The 27,911-nt window shown below is 41.3% G+C and overlaps 1 protein-coding gene across 2 annotated transcripts in view; it reads right to left on the reverse strand.

The window, feature by feature from the left end:
* Window positions 1–368: 368 nt before the first annotated feature.
* IRAK3 (interleukin 1 receptor associated kinase 3) overlaps window positions 369–27,911 on the reverse strand; it is a 56,268-nt gene continuing 28,725 nt past the window's right edge. For both annotated transcript variants that reach the window (XM_074325455.1, XM_019732439.2), the window contains exons 8-12: window positions 27,324–27,442; window positions 13,901–14,099; window positions 13,572–13,634; window positions 13,325–13,489; window positions 369–11,374 (exon numbers count right to left, since the gene is read on the reverse strand). In XM_074325455.1, the coding sequence (XP_074181556.1) occupies window positions 10,850–11,374; window positions 13,325–13,489; window positions 13,572–13,634; window positions 13,901–14,099; window positions 27,324–27,442 (1,071 nt within the window). In that variant the 3' untranslated portion in view covers window positions 369–10,849. The remainder of the gene's footprint in view (window positions 11,375–13,324; window positions 13,490–13,571; window positions 13,635–13,900; window positions 14,100–27,323; window positions 27,443–27,911) is intronic.

Consider the following 27,911-nt stretch of genomic DNA (forward strand, 5'->3'; position numbering starts at 1 on the left):
CCATTCCCATCAACACCTTGGCAAAGGACGGAGTATGAAGAGGTACATTCTGCAGCTTTAGTAGACAGCTGACTCTCCCACACTATAAGCAAAATCATAAATGTTACCGCATCACTGTAGTGCTCTAACAAATGAAGCTTAGTCCCTTGACTATTTGCTTGGCAGCCATTCTCCTCACTGTCTTATAATAGCTTCTCCCAGAGAACAACAAAAAGCCTTGTCTGTATTTATATGAAAGAAATACAGGCGATTAATACGTTTAAAGAGCTATTAGAGTGGAATATCACTACAGGAAATTAATAACACGTGAAGAACAAAGATAAAGGCAGCTTTTTTATGCAGAGAGCTACATAATGAAAATACTGATGTGTTGTTACATATAGTTTTTATTTTCTGTTGAAATCCCATCAAATAGTGCAAACATTAATTTGCAATAATGATTGCAATCATTTATAAATTAAAGTAATACATGATTATTGTACAAAAGTTATAAAATATAAGCAAAAATGAAGGGAGACACCATGGTAATCCTAACACCCAGTTTCTTTTTGATATTTTTGTTTATTTTCATCTAGTCCTTTTTCTACAATTATATATCCATATACTTTTTGCAAAAAGTAGAGTCCCATTTTACATAATACTTAGTAATCTTTTACCACTTAATGTAGATGAACATTCTTGTATAACATTGCGTTAATGAGTACATTGAATTATAATTCACAGATTTCCTGTTGTTGAACATTTAGATTCTTTTCAGCTATTTACTATTATAAATACTGTAGCAAAGAACACCTTTCTAGCTATATTTGTTTGCACGTCCATGACTATTTCCATAGGATAGATTCATAGAAGTGTCAACAATGTGTCAAAGTTTATAAACTTTTGGGGGGAAAAATATTTTTAATCAGGTAGAAAAGGCTAAGAACCAGTCTGCTTGAATAAATATTAGGTATTTCTATGTGTAACGGACAAGTATAACCAGATTAGGGCAACAAGACCAGGGTTGAAGTTCTGCTGCTTCCACTGACAAGCTATAAGACCTTGATGAACTACTCAGCCCTTTTAGATCTTGTTGTCATTAAACAGGGTTGGCATTGAGGTAGAAACACGGGTGTCCTTCGAATTAAATTAGTTGAATCCACATACAATAAATGTAAACAGGAACAAGCCAGGAGGGGACCCATGAATATAGAAATGGAAAGAATAGGAACTCAAATACAAATATAACTCAGTCACCAGCCATTTAGTGAAATTTCTTTAAGTCCTGTTTGTGCAGAGAGATGTTGGTTGACCACAGCTGCCCAGGAAATGGAGTGTTAGCTGCCCACTTGAAGGTGTTTCCCCAGGCCCTGCCCAGAGAGTGGCCGTCTTGGCTAAGCAACCTCAAACGTCGTAGTTTTCTTGGAGAGACCATTTCTCTAGTGCAAGAGACAATCTCAAACTTCCTTCATTGAGAAATACACATGATCAACTAATTCCCCTATGCCATATCGTACTGCTTCGTATTTAATTTGCCTACGAGGAGACAAAGCACTAATAGATTGACTTGAAGATTTGTCTGTTGACTTGTAACTCCATTCTTGTCCTTCTGTACGTTTCTCTGTAGCTCAGAGAGAACTGGATTTCCTAGATGCCCTTGACAGCTAACTGCTCATTATGGAAGTAAGGGAGAAGCTTTATCTTTCTCTACTTAGTGGCCCCCAGCAGTGACCATAGCAGCTGCACAGGTGGTACAGCCCACATTCCCGCTTTCCTGCAGGAAAGCGCAGCACCGTTCCAGAAGGATCTGCAGCAGCTTCTCAGCAGCCTCAGTAGGGCAGTAGTCATGGGCTCTCAGTTATACTTTTCCCTTTTTACTCCTTCATCCACAAAAGTAAGAATGGCTTCCTATAGCTCTTAATCTCTGGATAACTTCACATGTTCCTTTTTTTTTGTTCTTCTAGTCTCTCCAACCTTTTGATAACCAATTCCCAATATTAAATTCCATCTGTTTGAAATACCTAGTAAGGGTTCTACTTCTCCATAAGGAAAATCACTCATTGTCCTTGATGCAGATGAACCCATGGCCTCGCTTCCACGAAGAAAAACCTGGAGTAAGATGATGGGGGAGGAAGAAGACGGCCATTGATAGGCCAGGAAATAAATGGAGGGATCAGATAATAGAATGTCGTTATAAAGTCAGGGACAACATGTTATGATTTCTGATGTTAGCAGTCTCAGGTGATGACAGGGTCCAGAGTGCAGCCGTGGAAATAGCGGCTGAAGTGAAACGGAAGTGTAGTTTCACTGTAATTGATGAGATCTTTTAACCGGGATGCAATGATGCTACTAGGTTCACTCAAATAACTGTTGAAAGAAGGAAAGATGATGCCAGGATGTGAGATAGGGAGAAAGATGAGGACGTGTCAGACTATGTATTCTAAAATACGGTAATAATGTTTTACTAGAGAAATACATTTTAATGGTCAAGGCAGGATACTAGTAATGACACGAATCATTTCCCCCTAATGAAAATGTCAGAGATCGCTCTGCTCCTGTCTCAGGCAATAGCCTTAGAGTTGGCGGCAGTGAGCTGATATAAACAGGCATCTTTGGCTTTGTAAGCGTACTGGGATCTTTCATTTTTCTCTGGGGTATATAAGATAAACACAAAAAAAGGTCAGAGGTTAATATTTGCCCTTGACTGAAGTCATTGCAGCTCTTTTTAAGAAAATCCTGTGTTATAAACATAAAAGAAAAAGAAATATCACAAGGCCCAATGTTTAATGGCTTAGCAAGTGCTGTACAATTAGCCTGTGCACTCTCAGAATGACATGAAATTATCCATAGTGAATAATGGGATTAAGGAGATTAAGAAGACCACCAGAAGTTATTTATACCTCACTCCAATGTAAAATGGAGTCAGAATAACTCCAGTTTACACTGTTTGTGTATTAGGTTCCTTAACTTTTCTTTTGCTGAAATCTTGGCAGTGGTACCATTGGTATTACCTGGCATTTGCCTTCCAGAAAACACAAAAATAGCACCACTACATTCATTTGGTATCAAAAGAACAACAATCTGTGGCTGTGTCATGCTCTTAAGAAGCCAGCACTAATTTATCTTTTAGCCAGATTGGCCTAGGAAGTGTTTTTATTGTATTTACATCCTGTGTAACTTAGTTATGTCCACAAAACAGTCCCTCCAGATAGAATTCATTGGAGTTGGTATCTCACCCTGGAGTACACTTTGCTATTTCTCTTTGTAATTAATGCATCATTGTGGATTCCATTAGCATTGTTACATAGGCTCCATTTCTGCCTGCCAGAGAAAAGCACTGTATCCAGTCACACTTCCTCTGCACTGTTGCAAATTTAATTTTCAACTGATAAATATAGCCCAAAGTCTACTAAATTCAGCAAGTTAAAAATCTCATGTAGGCTAAAAAGCGAGAATGGGGCACAAGTCTGGGGAATGAGTACTTCATGGTGTAAATGTTATCTCCCCAAAGGTTTTTAAATTTAACCGCAGGTTACTCTTTGAAGTACTGATTTGTAAGTATAGACATTAAGGGTAATTTTAAAAGACTAATATTTAATTACAAAGTCTTCTCAGTTGGTCACTGTAATCTATTCTCTATTCTTATATTTCAGTTTGTCTGGTTTTGTCTCTTGGATTGCTTCACGATAAGCCCTCTCAAAACGTGTTACTCAGGGGATGCCAGACAATCTATATGGGCGCTTCAGTCACTCAGTTTGGAAGACTGAAACAACAGAGGGCAATGGAATAGAAATGTTATTACTAGATGCCAGTGGAAACCAAAGGCACAACTCAGCAAAGAGCCAGGCAAATATAGAAATATAGAGGATATGTTTTTTTCCAAAATAAAAATAGTTTTATTATTTTCAGATAATAAAAATGATACATGCTCATTATAAGAATTTCAAATACACAAAAATCTAAAGAAAGTAAAGATCGCCCAAATACCACAGCCCAGGAAAAAATCATCATTAACCTTTTGGCAAAGACCTCTCTATGAAACATATATTATTTTAAAATATCCAGTGTTATGCATGGGCCCATATGAAACATGCTATTCTGGAGTCTGATTTTTCATTCAATAATATTTCAGGGACAAATTTCCATAATAGTAAACATAGATCTAACTAATCTTTCATGACTGTTGCATACAACTCAATTGTATGTATGAGCTATAATTTATTCAACCCATCTTGAAGGACATCTAGGCTGTTTCCAATGTTCTCATATCATAACATCATAAAATACATCTTGGCCATCTTGTTTACACTTGTGTAATTTTTATTCACTAGGATAAATTCCTAAACAAATTGCTGGGTAGAAGAGCATCATTTACATTTTTGATACCTATTGCCAAATTTGATACATATCACCTCAGAAAGGTTGTGCCAATTTTCACTCCTGCCAACAGTGGACAAGAACGCCCATTTGCCCATATTCTTGTCCGTCAGTTCAATACCTGCCAATCTGAGAGAATATAAATTGGTACTAATAAAATAATAAACTCACATATTTATTTAGCTGCTTTCATTTTCAAATAGAAGATACTTTTAATTTTTAAGTTGTCCCTTTTCAGAGCAGATATTGCCTGGATTTGAATAAAGAGTTTTCAGTTCGAACCTCCATTCCAACATCAGTGTGATTCAGGATAAGAGTCAACTTCTTTAAGGTCACTTCCCTTGATCTTATAGTCATCGAATCCAGCTCAATAGGTGTTTAAAGCTCAAAGGTGTGAATGCGCCTAGCTCACTATGAGACACGTCAATGTTAACTGAGTCTGAATCTCCTGCAAGGAAGCTCTTTCTACCTCCATATCCTCTGTTCTACTCAATGTTGGTCCATGAGAAAACTTTAAAATTAAGGAGCAAATAAACAACTTTGGAAATATTTATAGAAATAGTGCTACTTCTAGAGACGACCACAAAGTTTGCTGTGAGGCCGCATCAATCAGAAGGCTCTTACTTGATGGATTCGTAGGCAATGTAGACACTGGGAATCAAAATGGCTCCCAAGAACACATGTGCATGTCAAGTCCAACGGGCCATCAACTAGCTTTAAATGATTTGAGACAGAAAGATGGAAACAAAATACAACAAACACCAGCTTAGTCCCTGTCAAAATGTTGGTTATCATTGCTTAGACATGGTTTGGGAACATTTTCTACTATGAAGCAAATTTATAAGCAATGTACACAATGTCTAATTCCTCTTTTCAAAGATATCTCAGATGTTGATATTTGAAATTAATAATTTTTACCCAAGAATGGTGAGATGGAATCATTTAAGCAATGGACTGATGATAGTATGGACATTAGAAAGACCAACTTTGGGTGCAATCAGATAATGGTCTTGATACACTAGATATCAATGATTTTGATATTTTAAAGGACTGATTTATTCATTTTACAAATATTTACTGTGCCATATTATATACTAGGTAGTGTGCTAGCTATTAGGAACACAAAAATGGGCAGGATATAACCCCTGCCCCCAGGTAAGTTTCAATTTTGTGGAATAGAAGAGAGAAGTCAATAGGCAATTCCAGTATGCAGTGATAGTGAGGTGAGGCATGTGTAGAGGCTTCAGATTTCTTAGAAGATGCCTGCTGAAGATGCTTTCAGTAGCCAGATAAATGCCCTGAAGAATCATAGGTCAGTGGAAGAATAGGATCTGTCACAGTTGCCACAAAGCATGCCATAGACTGCTTAGTGAACACTAATAGCAAAGTGATGGACTACCATGGAGACATCAACTATACAACAGGACTAGGAGAAAACCTCTCTGAAACCCTACGAATGGAGATGGCAGAGAAGCCAGGGTCTACGTCGGACAACATTCTGAGATGGCTCCGTGCAGCTGATCTCAATGAGAGTGGCCAGTTAGTGTTAGAACTGAGATTAAAACTCTCCCATGGCATTTCCGCTCATTCATTTATGCACTCAAATGCAAGCTCCATGAGGGCACAGGTTTTTATGAGGTTTGATCTTTACCATATTCCCAGCTCCTAGAACAGTGCCCGACACAAAGGAGGCTATTGATAAATATTTATTCAATGAATGGATGGATGGATGGCTGGATGGCTGGATGAATTCACTGAACTCACATCAAATGACAGCAGAGGTGGGTAACTGCAACAGAGGAGCAGGATAATGACAAAGGCAGAAAACATGACTTGTGTGCCTACTGAAAATACCTGGAATCAATAAACGACTTGTGGGGGCGGAGCCCCAGAGAGTAGTTTCCAGGCTCTCGGCCTCACATAGACAGGTGCTGGCTCAGGTAGTAAATGGCCAATTGTGATTGCATGGCCATCAGCTGTGGCTAGTTGGCCGTCAGCTGTAACCAGTGAGCCATTGGCCACAATATAACTGCTGTGGCTACGAGGAGGAGAGAAGGAGAGAGAGGAGGAGAGAGAAGAAAATGGGGGCTAGCAAGAAGATGGTGGCTGGGCTGGCAAGCGCGGATTGCAGTTAGGATGGCTGGTTGCGGACAGTGTGGATCCAGCCTCCAGTGAGAGTATAGTGCCGCCGGCGAGAATATACTAAGTATGACTCCCCTATCTATGGCTCCTTGTGTGTTCCTTTTTGGCCTCACCATATCCTGCGTTCTTGTATGGGGAGCGGGAGCAGAGACCGAGCAGGGTCTCCCGCATGACAAATGGCGCTGTGAGCAGGATCTCCCGCACGACACGACTTCACATCCATCCATTTTCATAGGAGCTGGAATCTACAGTGGCTTCTTTGCGCAATATTGAGTATAAGAAAGAGGGGCTTTGAAGTCAGACAGTATTGGATTCAAATCCTGGCTCTTCCAGATCTGGGAAGACCTCAGATCTCCTTAACCTCCCTGAGTCAATTTCCTATTGTATAAAATGGGATTCATACCTTCAGAGTGGCTGTGAGGCTTAAATGGGGGGCGGGGGGGGAAGAGCATGCAAAGCTCTGGACCCAGTTTCCTTCGCCTTCACCCCAATCTTCTAACAAAGATGGGTTGTACAGAGCTCTGGTAGAGCTGTGGGCCCCCAATTCCCTGGATAGCCATCCTGGAGTGCTTCTTGGGTACACTTTTCTATTTCTCTTGCTCCCTTCTCTCTTTCCAGCAAGCTTCTCTTACCTTCTTGAAAGTACACAGTAATTTCTGCCTCCTCCTCACCCTTTCAGCCTTTATGTTCAGTTCCATCAGTTTGTGGTTCAAATAACAGATATCACCAAACTCTTAAATGGGGTAGATGCCTTTTCTTCCTTACTTGGTATCCTCGTAGCTGATACAGTGCTTTGCTTCTGAAAGAAGCTTAACAAATGCTACTCAGAATAACCCTCACTTCCTATGCTCACTGTACCTTGGGCCGTAAAAGTTGTTTTACACAGGCTGATGCCTCTGCATGAAAACCACACTACTACGCCATGAGTCACGGGTCATTATAGCAATTCTCAAGAAGTTAATTAAAATTGATTATGTCAGAAATCTCACACCTACTTTCAAAAACAACAAAGTATTTTCTCCACGTTTATAAAATGGGACAAACACCCTAACAAGTAAATAGGACCTGCCTGGAGGATGGCCCACGGTGCCTTACAAGGATGAAGACGAGTGAAATTCTTTAGTAATTCATGTTTGCTGACCAGAGGGAACACGTGAAGGTTCATTATTGACTTCTTCACGTGTCTTAGTTTACACCTCATGAAGCCACGAGGTATCTATCTCTTATTGCCCATAGTGGAATGGAAGATTTAATTCCTATAAATTAACATTTATTAGCACACCCACTAGAAGGCACATCTAGTCAGGAGGACTGGGTCACTCAGCAGACAATTAGTCATATCCAGCCACAGTGATATCTGCTCACCCTATCCTTAGTCAGGTAATTGTCAGCTAATCTGACTTGGCCCTTTGGATGTCCAAAATCGTCACCCCCTAGCAAGGTGATCCAGTCAAAGCGATCACTGAGTAACAAGATTTCTAGAGGTTCTACTGTACGCTAAGCAAAATGCTGCCAGGTAACATGGTAAATATATAATAAAAGAATGAAAAGAAATGATACTTCTTTCAAAAACCATACACCCTAGATGGAAAGATAGAACCCACTAATCTAGAACAATCTGAGAACACTTGAGGTTCTGAGGGGCCTGCATAGAACCCGCATCAGCACCAGCTGGGAACTGGCTCAAAACCAGACTCCTGACCCTAGACCTACTGCATCAGAAAGTGGGTGGGCCGAGCAACGTGTGTTTTTAACAAGCCTTCCACTTTATTCTGGTGCACATTAAAGTCTGAAAAACACTGCTTTAAGTCCAAGAAGCAAGTTCAAATCAACATCAAACCAACGGATTACACATGTGCTCGGTAATGGAGCAGGCCTGGGATTAATCAGAGATTCCTTAAGGACCTGGCATTGAAAGTACTGGGGGTCCAGATTCAAAGTGAAAAGCAGTTGAACATAGAGTCAATTCTTGATTATCTTGATTACCTCATTTGAATTATTAGTGGCAGCTTCACTCGATTCCAGGCTAATTTGCCCAATTCAGGCCAAACACATTCAGACTACATCTCTTAAATAAGCTAAATCAGCCTCGGAATGGTTTGTTATATATAAAGCCACATGCCAAAGATTTTTGCTGCTTGTTTTCATTAACATGTATAATAAGAGTTGCCAACTAGGATAGGTCACAAGAATTAAAATGATATGAGCTCAAGTCCAACCCTTTCCCCCAACCTGTCTTAGCACAAGGACAGTTTGGGAACATTGCGAACACACATGTCAGGATCAGATCTGGTAGATAGCACTGGACAGCCAAGCCCCCTGCAGATCAGCCTGTGAGCGCGGCCCCTCCCTACTGCTTACCTGGGGCCTTTTCTGGGCCTGTCAATCAGACTAAGGCTTATTGTGTTTTGCACCTCACTTCCTGCCATGAGATCCTTTTTCCCAGAATTGTAGCTCCATGTTTCTAACCTTGGTCTGCTAACCTGACCCTGATTCCTGATGACTTTCTTCTTTGATTAATGGTTCTTAAATCTGAATTCTAATGCAACTATGAGTAACCCAACCATACTGACTCACCAAAAAAAAAAAAAAAAAAGGCATGTGTCTATTCTTCTGATGCACAGAAAGCTAGAGGTCTACCCTGTAAATCCTCTGGAAATGGTTTTTTGGAGTGTTTCTATGCATCATCGTAAAGACAGTCATTATCCCCACTTCACTAATTTACTCAACAATGTTTACTGTAGTTGAATTTTTGATTGTGGGGGTTCATAGAGATAATTTAATTCAACTTAATTTATAAGGAAACACCTGACCTGTAGAGGCTAACATGCTAGGCCCTGAAGAGATGGCCCCCACACACTCAGGGAATGTGACAGAGTAATGGTCCCCCAAAGATGTCCATGTCCCAATCCCAGAAACCTGTGAATATATCATTTTACAGGAGAAAAAGGACATTGCAAATGTGATCAAATGAAGGCTCTTGAGATGTAGAGATTTTTCCTGGATTATCTTGTAGGCCCAATGCAATTCAAAGTATCCTTATGAGAAAGAGGCAAGAGGGCCAAAGTATGAGAAAGAGGTGATGAAAGAGAGGTCAGAGAGAAAGAGAGAGACCTAGACTCGAAGATGCTACATTGCTGGCTTTGAGGGTGAAGGAAGAGGCCATCAGGCAACGAATGCAGGTGGCCTTTAGAAGCTTGAATAGGTAAAGGAATGAATTGTCTCCCTTAAAGCCTCCAGAGGAATGCCAAGGACTTCTGACTTCCACAACTGTAAATTAATTAATTTATATTGTTTTAACACCCTAAATTTGTGATAATTTGTTACAGTGACAGTAGGAAACTAATACAGTAGTTTAGTTAGAGAAGACAGCATGAGCGACTTTGATATAATTCAGAAAGTGACTAGTATAAAATACAAAAACAATTCTATGGAAATACTAATGAAGTGAGTACATCAGGCTGGAGAGATTAGGGAAGCTTCCAGGAGGACGGCAGATCTTCTGGGCTTTGAAGGATTGGGCAAGATTTCAAAAGGGGGGAGATCCAGGAGCAAAGGCCCAGCGCTGGAATGTAGAGAATCAAACAAAAAGCTGACCTAGGCTCTTATGACCAGCCACTTTCTCACAACAAAAATTGCTTGATTAAAATTTTATACACTCTAGTCAGGATATAATAGGTCTCTAAGTTTGTAAAAAAAGAAAATGCACAACGGTCAACAACCATATATGTGTGATAAAGTATCCTAAGAGTTTAAATACAGAATACAGATCTTGGGCAAGAATCTCCTCTCTACATAGAACAGGCATAGCCAGGGGTAAACCTGGCTCATTTTCAGCCAGGCAGGCTTCACAGGGATGAACAGAAAAATACCAAAGGTCAATCAAAATATATGAAATATATGAAATATATGAAAAGGACATTCTTTTTAAAAGGGCATCTGTTACTATTTACAAATTAGACGCTTCCTACAACCTTCTCAAGCAACCTAAACCAAACAACAGAATCCAACTGAACTGAACGTACTTAGCTGACTAGAGATTCTGAAGACTCATAACAATGTTAATGAAGAAGCCATTAGAATCCAGGCTCTTCTTGGTAGGTTTTGATTGTTTTGTTTGTCTGTGGTCAGAGCCCATGATCTCAAGTAATTTTGAATGGCTACACTTTAGTTTACGTTTGATCACGAGGCAATGACCCAATAAAACAAATTTTAAAGCCACTCGGTGTTGCGAGTGGGAAAAAAAGAATAGGATTGTCCAGATTGTTGCTCTGCATTACCCGAACTCACCACTGACCGTCCTCTTGGCATTACTTACAAAGACAAAGTCTTCCCAAGATGGCCCCTGTACTCAGGTGCCTGGGTAATACCTGCCGTCTTCTTTATCTTCTGGTGAAATTTTTTCCTTTGTGTACTGTTCATATTCATTCCAGAAAAATTTGGAGGAGCAGCTCGCCTCCGCTCGCCTGCTCCTGCAGGAATGGCCTGGAGTTTCTGCAGAAGGGTCCACATTCATGCCACAGGCCCTCGAGTCCCAGAATGGAGCTGCATGCTCTGGAGACCGACATTCTTCACAAGAAGAACCGGGTATTCTGCAAGCATCCTCATTTCTCTGACTTCCTGTTTTGTTCTCCAAGCCCAGAAATGTAACCTCAGACTGGCTGCATTCAAAGGGAGTTTTCTGAGTTAGCCTGTCTTTTCTCAAATGTTTATCGTGAGGCGGTGAATGATGATTCTGCCTTTCATCATCTTCCACTGGAATACTTGGTACGTTATCCAGGAAGAGAGGAGAAGGACACCTGAAGGACTTCAGTGAGGTGGGAGGGTCTTCAGCAAAATGTAAGCTGGCTTGAGTACTCTCAAGAGTCGTTAGGACCTAATTCACCAAGAAGCAAACGGACAGTGAGTCAAGCTTGAATAACCTTTCCTGTTACCTTTTTTTTTTTTTGGTCTGCCTCTTCAGGCATATTCTCTTATGTCCATGAAATAAGTTCTACTATAGAATTTTGTATGAAAAGGGATTCAAGATTAGCTAAGCCCCTTCATTTTAATGAGTAAATTAATTCACCTGAAGCAAAGAATAAAAGAAACTGCACTGAATTAAATACCAAGAGACCTGACTTTAGGCTTAGATTTGCCACTGGCTACCGTGTGACCTTGGGTGAATCTCTTATCATTTTTTACTTCAATCTTAATACGTGGAGGACTGGAAGGGGTCGGGGGACATGGACCCAATCCGCAGTTCTCAAATGCCAGATTTACGGAGGGGATCATTCTTAAAATACAGATCCCTTAGCCCTAACCACCTAAACATTGTCAGTCAAAAAATATGGAGGTGGGAGCCCAGGAATCTGCATTTTAAAAGCTTCCCAGTTTATTTGGATGCACAGCCCAAATTGAGAACCGCTGAACTGATATGAAATAACATATACCGTGTTTCCAGAAAATAAGACCTAACCAGAAAATGAGCACCAGCATAATTTTTCAGGATGACATTCCCTGAACATAAGCCCTAATGCGTGTTTTGGAGCAAAAATTAATATAAGTCCCGGTCTTATTTTCAGGGAAACATGGTACCTTCTCATACACGTGTAATTGTAACAAATGCATACAGTGACCATTACGATGTACAAAGTGCTTTCACAAACATCACCTCCTTTAATCTGCACAAAAAGCATGGTTCTTCTCACTTTATGGATAAGAAAGCTGAGGCTCAGAAAAGAGAATCAATATCACTAGTCAGTAAGGGGCAGACCTGTGCTTGACCCCAGATCTCTGGCTCCCAGTTCCACGCCCCCTCTGCTGTATGCCTCCTAGCTCCTTTCTGGGACCAAGCTTCCAGGTCACACAGCTTTTACTGGTGGCCTAGAACACAGCTCTCCTGATGCCCAGGCTAGTGCTTTTTATACTCTGATTATATCAACTCATGTTTAAAACCCTTCCACTGCTCTACAATAGACTCAGGATAAAATCCAAACTCCTAGAATAGAATTCATGCCTCTGTCTCACCCGGAACTTTCTCTTAAAACCACCCCACCTTTTCCCTCACCATCATCCCACTTCCACGATACAGAACTACCTGTAGTCCTATCGACTTGAAATCCATCCCCTATGAGCCTTTGCAGGTGTGTATATTCTCTCTGCCTAGAACATCTTCCATCCTTAAGGCTACCTAAATCCAACCTGTTCTTCAGGTCATAGCTCAGCCATCACCTCCACCAAGAAGCTTCCTCACTTCCACAGGCTAGAGTGTATCCTGACTCTGTGGTCCCCTCTATAGTTACCCTTATCTTTCCGTACGGAAATTCTGTTTACTGATCTGACTCTCCCTTTGGACTGTGGGCTTCTGAGCAGTAACTGTATATTGATTACTGTTGTATCTCAGCACCCAGCACAAAGTCTGGCACGTGCAAAGTAGGCTCTACATAAATATTTGTTTATTGTAAACAAATGAATGGATGATTAAATCGATGGACCCATGAATAAAATCCCATAAGAAAAAAACCCAATAAGGGAAATACATACTGCATTTTTTAATGGCCAGATGTCTTAGTGAAGGTTGAATAAAATATTCTCTCCAACTTACTCACATGTCTTTTCATTACTTTTTTTGTGGTGCCCTGGTTTGACCCAATAATGACCTCTGCCAGGGTACCAAATGATGCAACTTTTTCACCTGGAAAAGCTATCTATTAGATTAGAATTCTCTTTGGGGGGCTGGATTTGTCTCATTGATAAAGATTTCACTTAGATACACAGTGTATCCAATTTAGATTTTCCCTGGTTCTATGGGTTCCATGTTTAATAAAACCATGTGTATACGCACTTCATCCATCGACGGCCTCAATTTTGCCCGTGTTGCCGCACACTGGCCCGCCAACGAGAAGAGCTTGGCAGAAAAATTCCGAGGACAAGGAAGCACTTTCTTGTCTAGAAAGGAGAAACATGAATCGAGGCCTCTTTTTTCCAACAATTCCAGCAGGAGATCCCTCTAGGAAGAGAAGAAGACAACCGCGTTTAGAACGCTCTCAGAAAAAGGACGCAGAGCTAGGGGCAGAGAACACAGTGCTTACCAGCTGGGTATGCTTTGGCTCATCTAACACCACTTTACAACCGGTCAGCACTTCCATTATTACCTACAAACAATATATAGGAAGTCAGCTCCATACATTGAAGTATATACAACATAATCGGTTGCTATTATTAACCGTAACAATGACTATAGTTGATGCCAATTAATGACTTTGTATTTTATTACTGATGGATTACACAAAACTAACGTATAAGACAATCAGTAACAGGAAATCAATAGATCTAAAAGTTAAAGCCTTTATAAAATAGAATGTAGAGCATTCTTGGTGATAAACTCTTCTCCTTTGTTGAGCTGGTGGTTGGTACTTACTATTCCAAAGCTGTAGACATCTGTTTTGGTAGAAAGTTTGCCCTGTCTGATATACTCCTCTGGCATGTACCACAAATGATTACTGCTACCGCTGGTCACACTTATGGTGGAGCTCTGAGGCTCTAGGTGGGGTCGGAAGTGAGCCACGGCAAAATCAGTCAGTTTGGGTTGAAACTGGTCATCCAGAAGTATGTTTGCACTAAAATTGTGATGGAGGACAAACAAGACAAAAACATCATAAAGGCGTTTCTGTGAACAACAGTGTGACAAGTTCGCCTTGCGGTCGGTTCATTCCAAACCCTGACAAAGCCATACATAATTTTCCATAAACTAGAGGAAAATTTCTCGTTTTTCTTAAAGTAGAAATCCAAGTGTTGTATAAAACCGAAAACAAAACCCTGATCTGGGAACCGTGGGCATTTCGAATGTGCAGGTATAGCTATGGAGTAGGGGGCTCGTCAGTGGGAGAAACGAAAGTGAACCAAAGCAGCTTTCTTTGTGCTCTCACATGTGCTCGTCTTACATGTGATGAGAACATTAACTGGGTTTTAAGCAGCTAAGTATTGTCTGCTTTGTGCATAGAGCTATGCTGTGGAATGCTCTGTTTACAGCCACTACCCTGAGATGACCCGAGGAATCTTAAGCCTCTGCCTTAAGGAGAACCCTACTCCATGGTCCCATCTCTACGGCTTCTTCGTCTTTGAATCTTATTTAAAATATAAAAACATCTGCAGAGGCAAAGTGCTTGGAGTCCGTTTTAGCTGTTCCTCACGTAAAAACCTTCATAATCACTCAACATCTAGGCTGAGAGTAAGCATTAGCTGGTTTTACCTTTGGAGGGCTGTCACAGCAGGGATGAGAAATGGTAAGCCAAAGGGAGGGGCATTCCACATGGCCCACACCTGGGGTGAGTCCCAAGTCTGCCTTTCCCTGGCTCTGTGCCTGCACCCCGCTAAGCCTCAATGTTGTTGTTCATCACAAGTGAAAAGAGGAAAACAATAGAACTCACAGAACTCATGTGGGGCATATAAATAGCTCACTGCTTGGCATACTGTAATGTTCAATAAATGGTCGCTAAGAGGAAGATGAGTAATTCCTCATAAGACAGCAGACGGAAATTGATAAAAAGAGGTGGGCTGGCCAAGAGAAAGTTATCTACTTTTCAACTTTGCTTAGGGCTTATTTGGAGCTTGTTTTTGGTCCAGAAAACAAAGTGTCTAATAGTAGGCCTGCCCATCCACAAGGTCACGTGGTGTATTTGGAGTACTACACACTGACGTTAAAAGGGGTAATAGGGTACCTACAGGAGAATAAGAAATTCTTAATCTTGAACAAGTATTGGATCTTATATATGGAAATTCCATTAGTCCTTGCTATCCCTGTACAAGTAGGCAGACAGGCAGACCCTAGTTCCACAGGTGCGAAATGCAGGCATTGTCACGAATCTCGGTATTTGGAGTCCTCCTTCTATTTACAGGATTTGAAGCTAAGGCCTCAAGAATTCTAGTCCAGACTGTCTAGCACTGAGTTGAAAGCAGACAAAACGACAGGACTCCCCGGGGACCTTTAAGGAGCGAGATAAGCACTCTTTAAACTTGCTTTCACTCTTCCTCCTGTAAGCGTAACAAGAGAATTGCAAAAATCCGAAGAGCCCGCCTTAGGCATCAGCCCTGGCGCCCTTACGTGTTGTGTGACATTTGCATTTATGAGGAGGAGGTCACGGAGGACACTTGGAGCAACAAACACAGCGCTCATTTTTCTCCCCTGATATTTCTCTCCAGATATTTCAAACCTGGCAGCTTCTAAGACCAGCCTGGGTCTGTCACTCCTCATCCAGTCTTTGATTTTCTTGTGTGGAAAACGGTATTAAGTATCCCAACATACCTCTGAAGATGAGGACTATACTACTGCCAGATCCCACCTTCTCCCCAGCTCTAGACAAGAACAGATATTTGGTTCAAAATTGTTTCTTCCATAGGTATACTCTTGACTTGTTAAGATCAAGGCTGGGGCTTCTGGAGATGCCCTGCTCATGTCACAGTGCTGGGGTGTCTAATGCAGGAGTTAGCTGGTGTGCCAGGAGGTGAAGCGGGCAGAGAGGGTCACTGACTGGCGTTACCAGGACCAACCTTCTGCCCTTCCAGCCTCTGTTGCACTGAGAGTCTGGCTCTCTCTTCTGTACCCCACCCTGTTGCATTTCAGCCTAGGAAGACGATAACAAAGCTCTGAATGCCAGAGTTTCAATGTCAAACATTTACCCTTCTTCTTCCTCCACGCCAGCTCTAAAGATGGTATAAAATCGTAACTTAAAATGCCAGAACCATGAGAAGGCGAAAAGCTGAATCTGTGGAACACTTAAGACTCCCTGAAGGATGGTAGGTCTTTTCTAAGTACAAGAGAAAAAAGAAAAAAGCAACAGCAACAACAAAACCCATAATCGAACCTTTGTATTTGACCCAGCCAAACTGTTGGGAAGCTTTCGGCAACTGGTGAATCACGTTTCTGTAAGAGTTAGGCAGAACTAAGCCGCGTAACCACATGTGTTACACAATAAAACCCACAGAGGACTTTGGGTCAGTGAGAGACCATCAATAAGAAAATGAAACTGTTCTAGGGCACTGCATTTACACTTTGAATGATATTTGGTGAAAAGACAAGTTGTTTACCAGGACATTTTAGTGTATAACATAAATTTTGAATCCAGTGATTTACTCTGTTCTAAATAAAGGTTAATGGTAGCTGAGGAAGAAGGAAGTTCTGTTTTAGGAGAGTGGGAATTGCAAGAGGCCCTTCAACAGTCAATTCTGCCCTAATTCTTCCCCCTGCTTCAACCTTAGATAGAATGTTCAAACATAAAGTGCCTTCAGCTGCCATGCAGGCCAACTGAATATGTTTATCCTATAGGGGTAAAAACAGACTAACAAAATAAAGACAACAGAAAATAACTACAATCATGTAACAATATAATGTAATAAAAGGGCAGCTTGCTGGCTATTGCGGCTATCGAAGACACAAATGAGAACCATCCACTGGCCCAAACCCTTAATTTAGTGTTTCTACAACCTGTTTCTTCTGTTCTTTCCACAAGACTATTTACTGTAACTCAGAGACATCACTTCTCTGAATAATTCTTTCAGCCGAGGGATCAGAGGTAGTACACTGAGGAGATGGGGGACAAGCCTACACAAGGAAGTGAATTTATATCCTGACTCTGGGGACATTACTTAGTCTCCTTATTGCTAGGGGTCTCTAAGACAATTCTTTTTGGGGACCTGAACCCCTCAAAGGCTACAAAAATTGCTTTCTTTGCTCACCAGTTTGCCTCTAATTTAGTTGAAGCCTGTGGGCCATAAATACAAAGCAAGATGATACACCCTGATTATAATGCAGGATTTGAATTTAAATGGCAATGCCAATGTTTGCTATGTAAATGCACAATTGATTTTTAAAGATATACATATTTTAAAGGATTTTAGGGTGAGTTATTGGTGTCCAGGAGCTGAGAACCTGACAACTCTCAGGAAAAATCCAGACTCCACTCAGTTGGCCCTAGAGATAAAGACGATGCACTGGCCTCTGTGACAGCCTGAGTCAACAGGATATCTTGCTCTCTGTCACTGCAGTTGCAACACCAAGATACCCTTCACCAAATGAGGCAAGACCCAGTTTGTTCCTAGTCACTGCAGGTCACTAGGAAAGGGCTTGCACACACCCTCCCCCATTGCAGCACGCAGTGACTCTGAGCTGAAATGAAACAAAGCTGAAAACCTTTATTTCCCCTTGGATTATGCCTTTCTCTTTCTCACTGAACCCAGGTAGGACTCAGTGACAGTATTAAAGTGTGTTTTTGCTTTACTGGAGCTTTATGAGTCCTAAGCTCTCTGGAAAGGCTCAGTCTGTAAGGAGTATTCTTCCTGTAATTGTGAAATTTCATCTCTAATTTCATCTCTTATTTTCTCCCGAAAATAAGACCTAGCTGGACAATCAGCTCTAATGCGTTTTTTGGAGCAAAAATTAATATAAGACCCGGTCTTATTTTACTATGACACCGGGTATAATATGATATGATACGAGATGATATGATATGATATGATATGAGACCAGGTCTTATATTAATTTTGCTCCAAAAGACGCATTAGAGCTGATTGTCCAGCTAGGTCTTATTTTCGGGGAAACACGGTAGCACAACTTCCCAAAGCCTCAGTTTCCTTGTAGGTAAAAAGATCTGATAATGCTCACCTCACAGGGTTGTTACAAGGATTAATTGAGAAATGTAAGCAGAGTGCTTGATACATAGAGAGGGACTCAAAATACACTTTAAAGGAGGTAGGTTGGCCATTGTCTGTCCTACACCCACCACCTTATCCCAGGGAACTTGGTTGAGTATCTCTAGAAATTCCAGCACACCAATTTGAAGTAATAAAAGTACAGGGGGGTTGCAGAATGATCCTGGAGATCTGAGGGCTCTTAGGTTAGTAATTAGTCTCAAGGCATCGGCTGAGTTTCCAAATAGTTTCAGAGAAGTTTTGGAAGAACCTGACTAAATTAACATTTTTAGGTATTTTAAGACCATGGAGAGATGGAGAGACAAAAAAAAAAAAATTAAAAAATAAATAAATATATATATATAGAGAGAGAGAGTTTGGTACATATGTGTGCATGTGTACATACATATATGTATCCATGTATGTAAATAAATGAATGTTGGGGTTTAGAGACAGTGATGGGAAATACAATAGGGAAAATTTTGATTTAGGTAATATTCCATTGTTTTGGCATCCCTTAGGGGAAAAAATGAACATTTTTGGATATTTTTGAATCAAAGAGGCCCTAGGGGAAACGGGGAGGTCTGAGTTTACATCTAAAATGTTTCTGAAAAACAAAAGTAGGTTTTTTGGGGGGAGAGGGAGGAGGAGACTGGTTAATGAATTCCCTTCAGGCTTTGCCGTCCTTCCTAAACTCTGAGCTCCAGTCCCACCTTACCGCACACAACTGGTCTGGGAGTGAGGGAAGATGGGACAGGCTTGGGGCCTCAGGCAAGGGCGGCCTGGTTGCAGGAAGGGCCAATCTGTGGCTTCCTGCCCTCCTTCCCAACCACTCCGTCTTTCTGGTCCCTCACAAAGGAAATTCCCCATGCACTTAACTATGACCAAAGTCCATATTTTAAAAAAATCATTTTTAAGCAAATGGCTTCTTCCCTTCTTTCCTAGACCACCTCCCTTGTACGATAGACTGTTTCACTTGGCAGGAGACATAGGGCAACACGGATGAGAGAACATAATCTTATAGGAAACATTAGAAGTGTTCACCAAGATTATCTCCTCGCTTTGGACACTAACAGGAAAGAATGTTTGGGACGAAAAATGCCAAGGATAAAATGCATCTGAGTTAAGATCGTTCTTAAATGTGAAAACAATTAAGCTTGCTAAGGGATAAGATGGAAAGAGCAAGGACGTTTACTGCTTTCAGATGCTTTTATGTAATCCCGTAATTCAAAAACATATTCATTTCCCAAATAAAAATGTGAGGGTCCTTTGTCAAGAAAAGAGACGGCAACTCTTCAAGATTCTTTTCTTTATTTAAATCCTTTTCCTCAAATTCCACCATCTGGAAATAAATTTTTGTTTTTATACCATTCTCTTTGAAGAGTTCAAATTACTAAGACATTTTTGGGCAAACGAAACCACCAGCCTTCTTAAAAATACCATTGAAATGTGGGCTAACTTCCTCCTTAGGTGTCCTGCACTGGAGTCCTTGCCAGTGAGTGTCTCCTTAGAAGGCTATTTACTCTCACTGCTTGAATAGGGTGAAGACTCTGAATGCATTGCTCCAGGCCAGATTTCCACCTCCAAGTCCACTGCCTACTGCCATTTTCACCAGGAGTCCAATGTCAACACTTCCAAATTGGCACATATTATGTTTCCCTGAAAATAAGACCTAGCCGGACAATCAGTTCTAATGCGTGTTTTGGAGCAAAAATTAAGATAATACCCAGACTTATTTTAATATAATATAAGACCAGGTCTTTAATATAATATAATATAATATAATATAATATAATATAATATAATACAATATAATATACCAGGTCTAATATAATACCGAGTCTTATATTAATTTTTGCTCCAAAAGACGCATTAGAGCTGATGGTCTGGCTGGGTCTTATTTTCGGGGAAACATGGTACTAATTTTGTTCTCCTCTCCTGTCCAATTTTCATGTCTCTGCCCGATGAAGCCAAAATGCTCTCAGGAATCCCAGGTAGGAACCCTTAATTACCTGCAAAAGCATGATTGTTGGACCCACACAAACTTGGAACCTTACCTCCCTTCCCCATCTACAGATGTGTGACACAGACAGGTTACTAACCTTTAGAAGTCAGCTTTCTCCTCGGTCAAACTGAGATAAGACCAATGATACCAAGATTCAGAGTTGATGGAAGGACTACTCAGTTATTCAGTGGGCTTTCAGGCCAGGTCTAAAATCTCTCGCTTTCACCGACCTCCCTAATCTGTCTGCAGCCTATCAACTCCTCTGATGTAGTATTAGCACTTCCAATGTAGGCAGGATAGACTGCCCTTATTGATGTTTGGGGTGGAGGGGCTTTCTTTCTGTTTTTAAATTTTTTAATTGAGGTAAATTTTTAATTGACCAAAATCTAGTTTCCATATGTTACCATACATTTGACCCCCCCCACCCACTTTGCCCTTGCCCCACTCCTCTTCCATGGGGGCTATCTTTCTACTGTTCCCCTCACCTGCAAAGTACTGCCCCCGCCCTTATTTTCATCCAAATTCTCTATGCAGCCTAAGATTCACTTCCTCCATGAAGCTTTCACTCAACTGCTCTGAATTCCCGTGGTCCTCTTTTCTCCAAGTTCCTACTGTACAGCCTGCACTATACTATTTGACTCCTACTCAGAGACCAGCTTATGTTTTTTAACATAAGCACAATGTTGAGTCTGTAGACTATAGTAAGCAAACATTCGTTGATATAATCAGTTAATTAAGAGCCTTAGACCACTCTGCATATGGTAAATATGTGATCCAAATGTTGCCCAAACATCCTCCCACATTCTTGGCAGACATCACTAATTGCATTCAGAAAGCAAACACCCCAGGTTCCCTTTCAACACTGCCCATGGGAAGTCACTGCCAATCAATCAGAGATGGAATGTGAGATGAAACTGATCTGTCATCGTTGCTATAGTATAATCACTCCTTTTTCAGATGAGGTAAATGCAGCCCACATGGTTGAAATGATTGTTCTATGCAAAATAGCTTTTTAATGGTCGAGCCGGGACCGAAGCTTAGCCCTCCTTTGTCTGTGTTCAGTGCTCGTTCGATTTACTACAATTAACTGAAAGAAATATCTTTTTATTCAGCTACTCATAAAAGATTAAGTAAGTGCTGATTACAAAGCAAAAATGAAATGAACTTCTATTTCCTCTTTTCTGTAGGTGTATATAGATAATTCCAGTGGCAAAATAGTGGCTGAGCGAGTCAGCCGAAGACAGATTTCAGCTCAATATAAAGGAAGTTTTAATCAGTAGAGCTGCACCCACGTAACAACGTGCTGTGCACGGGTCCAGGACAGGTCGGATGAGACAATTAGGAGGTAGAAGAGGTAGTCTCCAGTAGATGGGAGGAGTTACAGTTTATTGCCAGGCTCTGGGCGGTGCTTTATATGATTTATCTCACTTCATCCCCTCAACCCCAGGAGGAGGGGAGTAGTAGCCTGCCCAGTTCCAGATAAGGAGACTGAGCTGGAGGGAATTTAAGTAACTTACCAAAGGTAGAGCAGGGATTTGAACGAGATCTTCTGACCCCAAAGGCCATACACTTAACCAGTGACAAGATGCAGGGACATCCACGACATCATTGGGGTGGTTGTGGAACAAGGGGAAGGACCGAGAAAAGACTGGGGCGAGGTGTTTCTGGGAAACAGGCAATTCAGGACTTCGCCTAACCTGTGCTAAGGTGAGCAGGTCTCTGGAGGTACCTCGCTAAACATATCTGAGCTCATCATCACTCCGAAGGTGATCGGGTAAAGCTTGGCCAGGATTTTTAAAAATGTAGTGTCACATATTTCTCCTGTCCCAATCCCTCGATGTGTGGGGAGAGAACACAGGACAAAAGCAGGCAGGTACAAGGTCACAGAATTAGAAAGCAAGAAGCGGTCCAACTTGAGGTCATCCAGTTGGCTCTGAAGGTATAAGTGAGAAGAAAACTGTGTCTTGCGAGAGTGAGGAAGGAGCCGGTCTTGAACCCAGACTCCCTGTGCTCTTTCTGTGTGGTGTCTGGCGATAGTGCAGACACCACTTCATTTTGCTGAGACAAAGGTGTGGCTCACACTTTGGGCTGCAGGCTGCTGAATAATGACCTTGCAATCTTCACTTCTTAAACTATGTGAAAAGCCACAAAGGTGTAAGATTGTCCAACTTCTTTGTAGATGGAATTAATTTGAGAATGAATGAAATAAACTTTTAGATATCATTTAGTACTTAGGGATTCCCCCTTGGAATGTCTTTGAATTACTTTGTGATAGACAGGTCTGATGCCAAGTTATTTTCTTCTAATAAATTGTTTTTATTATAAGCATAGACTATAATCCTTAAATAAAAAATTAAAAACAACGTAGAAGTATAAACTAAGTCATTAAATAAAAAGCTACGTCTCTATGTTGAAATAAAGCCTTATTTATATTGTGGTATATCTTACTTTTAATCTATTTTTTTTAATTCATAAATTTGTAGTACTACAAATTTATAATCGTGTACGCTATACCACTTCAATTTGACTCTTTTCACTTAATCTCACTTTATGCACATTATTCCACATGATTTCATATTATTAAAAACATTATTTAATAATGTCAAATAACATATGATAAACTCTTCTGAGATTCATCAGTCTGAGGCCCAGAAGCGGAAAAGAAAAGAGAGGTATTAATATCTCCATTTATCACACCAACAAAAATAGAGCCCCGACTTACTCATCAAAAAGTCAGTGTTTAACACATTTTGAAAAGCCCTTTTTTGAGCCAATTATCAGGGCTGTGCAACAAAATGACATTCCTCCTAGAATTACAAAGAATTAGAAAATTAATATGCCAAAGGCAGAAGAGTTGGGATTTCAGACCTTCCTAAAAGCACGAGCTGTACGTGGAAGGAACAAGAATCAGACAGGCCCAAGTTTAGAGCAAAGCGAAGGATTCCTTTAAGAGAGATCCAGGAGGGTAATGTAAGTCAGCCAATTCATGTTTGGCCTCGACTGCTGGGGACTGAATGTCATTACCAGCTGACAGATGCTCGGTGCCTTGAATGAAATGAATTGGTCTCATTCCAGTTCCTAGAGAACAGGTGTGCACATCACCAAAGGAAAGGGGGAAAAACCCACTGATATTACTGGCAGTAATTAGCATCTTTGCTGGCAGACTCAGAAGAAAGGCCAAGAACTCAGCGGCTTGTGGAAGAGGCTGATTTGCTCTGGAACAGAGAGGAACACAATTGAGGAACACAAATGAGCACTTGTGAAACCACAATTCTCAAATAAATGCCCGCAGCCCCGGAACTCTTCACCCTGACACATGCCTGTGTGTGGGCACAGTCTATGCATGGCTATGCTGAGTCCTTAAACCCTCTGGAAAGCCCAGAAACGCAACCCCTTCACCAACTAAAATAATATGTTGCTAGCTGCACTCCCAGTTTAAACCCTGCCTCTTCCACGGAATTCTCCCCATCTCTGATCAGACCTCTTTGGTATTCTGTATTTACATTACCCGCCAGACACTCATCGAGAAGTGTTATTTAGACGATTTTAGAGTTTGGCACATCCAGACAAGCACCTGGGATACTGGCCTGGAAGAAAGGGCCCAGTTTTAAATTGTGAGACCACCTACGAGACTACAGAAGCTTCCTGTTCCCACTTACACCCCAGAGAAGCCTCAGAGTCCCTCAAGAGAGCTTTGCTTATCAGATCTGGGTCCCCAGCCAGGCTAGCATTTAAGGCTCCATCCAAACCCCTACCCACCACATTCCTCACTCCTCTCCAGTCCTGTCCTCCCTCCTTCCAACCTCGTCCTTTCCTCTCCCATCAACCAATCTGTCTGGCTCTCATTATACCCTTGGCAATTCTTCACTCTGTTCCCTTGAACAAATTGTTGCCTCCACCAGGCATATTTTCTTCCATTCTTTCAACCAATCCATTACCATTGACCCATCTCCTCAAAGACTTGGCTTGGAACTATCTAATTGGAAGAAAAGTCTCCTCAGACCAATCGTGCATTGATTGGGCAGAGTTAGTGTTGTACTATGTATTTTCTGTGTTGGTGTTATTTCTCTGAACACCAGGTTGAGGCCTCAAGGACAAGCCTGATCACTGCATGTCCACACTGTGGTCCTAATACAATGGTCTGCACACAACAGACGTTCCATAAATATTTGTGAACTAAAAGGAATGTGATTTTTAAATTTTTTCAATAAACGTATGTTAACCCAGAAGTGATTTTTCTTAAAATAGAGCTTACTTTCCAAACACAATAAATTGATGATGAAGGTAAGACGCTCTTGACTGAATGTTTGTGTCTCCCCAAAATTCATACGTTGAAATCCCAAACCCCAAAGTGATGGTATCAGGAGGTGGGGCGTTTGGGAGGTAATTAGCCCATGAGGGTGGAGCCTGCATGAACAAGATTAGTGCCCTATAAGGAGGCCTTAGAGAGATCTCTCGTCCCTTTGGCCATGTGAGAACACAGAGGAAAAAGATGGTATCTATAAACCAGAAAGTGAACTCTCACAGACAAAGACGAGGCCAGCACCATGACCTTGGACTTCCCAGCCTGCACAGCTGTGAGAAATAAATGTGTGTTGTTGATTGGCCACCCACTTTGTAGTATTTTGGTTATAGCATCCTGAATGAATTAAGACAGTAAGTAAAAGAGTGAGAAGTAAAGAGATTGAATGGCCATCAGTATCTCAGCCTCCGCCACTGCGATTCCTGCCACTTCTTGACCAATTATAACAGGAGGCATCATTTGATGAGTGGGTACTCTTTGCCAAGCACCATACGTACTTTATGTCATTTAACCCTGTGAGATGGAAGCTGTTATTCTTTTGTTAGCGTTTTGCAGAGGGGAAAACTGAGGCTTTGATAAGTTAAGCAATTTTCTCTGAATCACATTTTAAGTGGAACGTCAGCTTCTATTGAACTAAGAGGAAAGGATGGGAAGGAAAGTACAGGAAAAAGCAGCATTTGGTCACATTTTGCAGAGTGTCATCCAGTCAAATCTTCCTTCATAACGGTGGTGGCTGCAGTGGTGTGGCCCAGATCCCTCCTTCAGGACCCAGGGAGGCACTCCTTCCCCGCCAGCGAGGGGTGGCTGCTGATGACTCACAGCTAAGCCCCAACCTGGGATCTGTCCTTGGAGGAAGGGAGTGGCCTCAGCCCAGGTGCAGCACCACTGAGGGCTGGTCGGACAGAGGGATACAAAAACCTGAGCACTTTGCCTCACTTTGGGTTATTTTTGAAGGGCCACCCCAGCATCAGCGGTCCCCATGGCATCGGCCAAGGCCTCAATGACAATATTCCAGCTCAGCTTCTCCAACTGCCAAAGTCTGCCTACCTCCTGCCTCCCTGACATTTGTTGTTCCTGAGAGCAGGCCCTTAAAAGCTTCCTGCGGGCAAATCTCTGAGCCTATTTCCTGGGAATCTGCCTGAAGACAGTAGTGGGAAAGCAGAAATCAGGGTCCAGGGCCTGTATTCTAACCGAAACCCAGAAGAGAGATGCCAAAAGGGCACATCCAAAGCTCCTCACCTACTGTTAGCTGTGGAAAATCCCATGACCCAGGCAGAACCTGGAAGTATAGCCCTCCACCCGGATGACCCCTTTCCTCTAGGTGATGGCCTTCCCTGTCCCCATCCCATCAAGTACCAGGACCTGGACACCCTCTCCCGTCTCACCCCTTTCCTGAAAGCTCTGCTTTCAGGAGAGGATTTGATGAACTTAGTCACACAAAAAGAAAATGAATAATGTAGTACTGCGTGGGATTGAAAATAAGCTCATGCTCACCTTAAGTTTAAACTAAAGGAAGAACATATACAGCAAAATCCCAGATAGTTATTGGTTTGTTTACTTAGTGAAAATATATATTTGAACACCTCCTATGCTGAGCTGGTTGTGCGTTGGGTGGAACTGGGACTGTTTTACGTTGGGGTGGCCACCTCAGCCCTTTGGAACAGACCTCAATGGTTGACTCTACCAACCTCCAACACCTCTGCTTTCCATCTATGTCCTCGTGCTGTGAGAGTGCACCAATTTCATGCTGATTTATGGAGTCACTAGCGGTTGAGGAACTACCATACTACAACAGGGACAGACATCTATGGGTGGTTCCCCCCATTCCTCTCAGACTAAATGAAAATCTAGGTTTTCCATATGGAGTTCATTTCACCAGAAGAACAAAGAAGTAAGCAATCATTCCTTCTCTGTCAACTCAAAAGCACACTAAAAGCTTTTTTCAAGATACTAGGAAATGGTTCAGAAGAGGGAGCAGCTTTTTAAATTGAGTCTTCCCTGCTATTCAGCAAAGGCATATTTACCTACTTTTAGACAGGCTGAAGATGAAGGGCACATAGGAAAAATTCATCGGGGGCAGAAGGGGCTGCTACAGGCTACCTACTCTATGAATGATTCTTACGTCTACTGAAGAAGACGAAAGATGGAGATGTTTCTATCTAATTTTCTCATATCTCAAAAATGAACACAGGCGTTGCTGCTCGCCTCATCACAGGTGAATATATACAGCTATGAGGCAGCAAGCTTAGTGGAATGAGCAAGACACTGGAGACTCAAGGACAAAGAATTTTAATTGCCATTTACTACTGTTATCTTGCTAGGAATTCTCATATAAGTAAGTCACTTAACCGTTCCTGTAACCTCAATTAAAAAAAAAAAGTGAGATTAATACAGGTTCAGTTCACAGTTTGCTATCAGGTATAATTAATAAAGTACACAAAACCATCTAGCCTACATTATTCATTAATAATTCCCAAAGAGAATATAAACTCTCCCTTTGGCAACATAAATGTAGCTTTTTTTAATTGGCAGATATGTTTTCATTAATAAAAAGGTAAGATTTAAAATACTTAGATGAGCATTTTTAACACACACACACACACACGCCAGGGAAACTACCATGTTTCCCCAAAAATAAGACCTAACTGGAAAATAAGCCCTAGCATGATTTTTTAGGATGACATCCCCTGAACATAAGCCCTAATATGTCTTTTGGAGCAAAAATTAATATAAGACGTGGTCTTATTTTCGAGGCAACACGATATAGACTGAAAATAGTGTGAAGTCTGACTCACCTGTGATGATGAAAGGGGGCTTTCAGGTGCAACCTAAAGCTCTGGGATAATTTACCTTGATACACTGCCACAGATGACGGAGCATGGATCCGTATTGTGCAAGTACTGGACGGCTCTGGCTGTTCCTATTAGTACATTGATGCGAATGTGCCAAGAGAGTGGGTCTGTGTTCCCCTAAAAAGACAACAGTAGTTGGTTTATTCGCGCTTTCTGAGTAAAAACCATGTATGTAGTCATCACATAGACGTATGCCAGAATCGAAGCTGATGGGGAGGGGGAGTGTGGTAGGTTTACCATAATCTATTTTTTATTCAAAATAGGTTTCTCTCTACTCTCAATGATGGTTCTAGACCTCTGTAGCCAATGAAAATACCCAATAATTTAGTAACACCTTAATCAAAATATGGCTTATAAGGTATTTATGTTTAAAAGCACACTAAATAAGATTTTTAATTATTTGTGGCATAATAGTGTGGGTAATTGAGAATAATCTGGTTTTATTTTCATCTTAATTGAAACATAACCTACCTATTTGAATCCATTTGTAAACTTATCTTTCAAAAACATCTTATAAAAAACGATGGCATTTATTCAACCTCCTTCTCTTTAAGGAGTCGGCATCACTTTTTTTTTTTTTTAAGGA

This window comes from Rhinolophus sinicus, linkage group LG02, assembly GCF_036562045.2.
Source record: "Rhinolophus sinicus isolate RSC01 linkage group LG02, ASM3656204v1, whole genome shotgun sequence".
Classification (NCBI taxonomy): domain Eukaryota; kingdom Metazoa; phylum Chordata; class Mammalia; order Chiroptera; family Rhinolophidae; genus Rhinolophus; species Rhinolophus sinicus.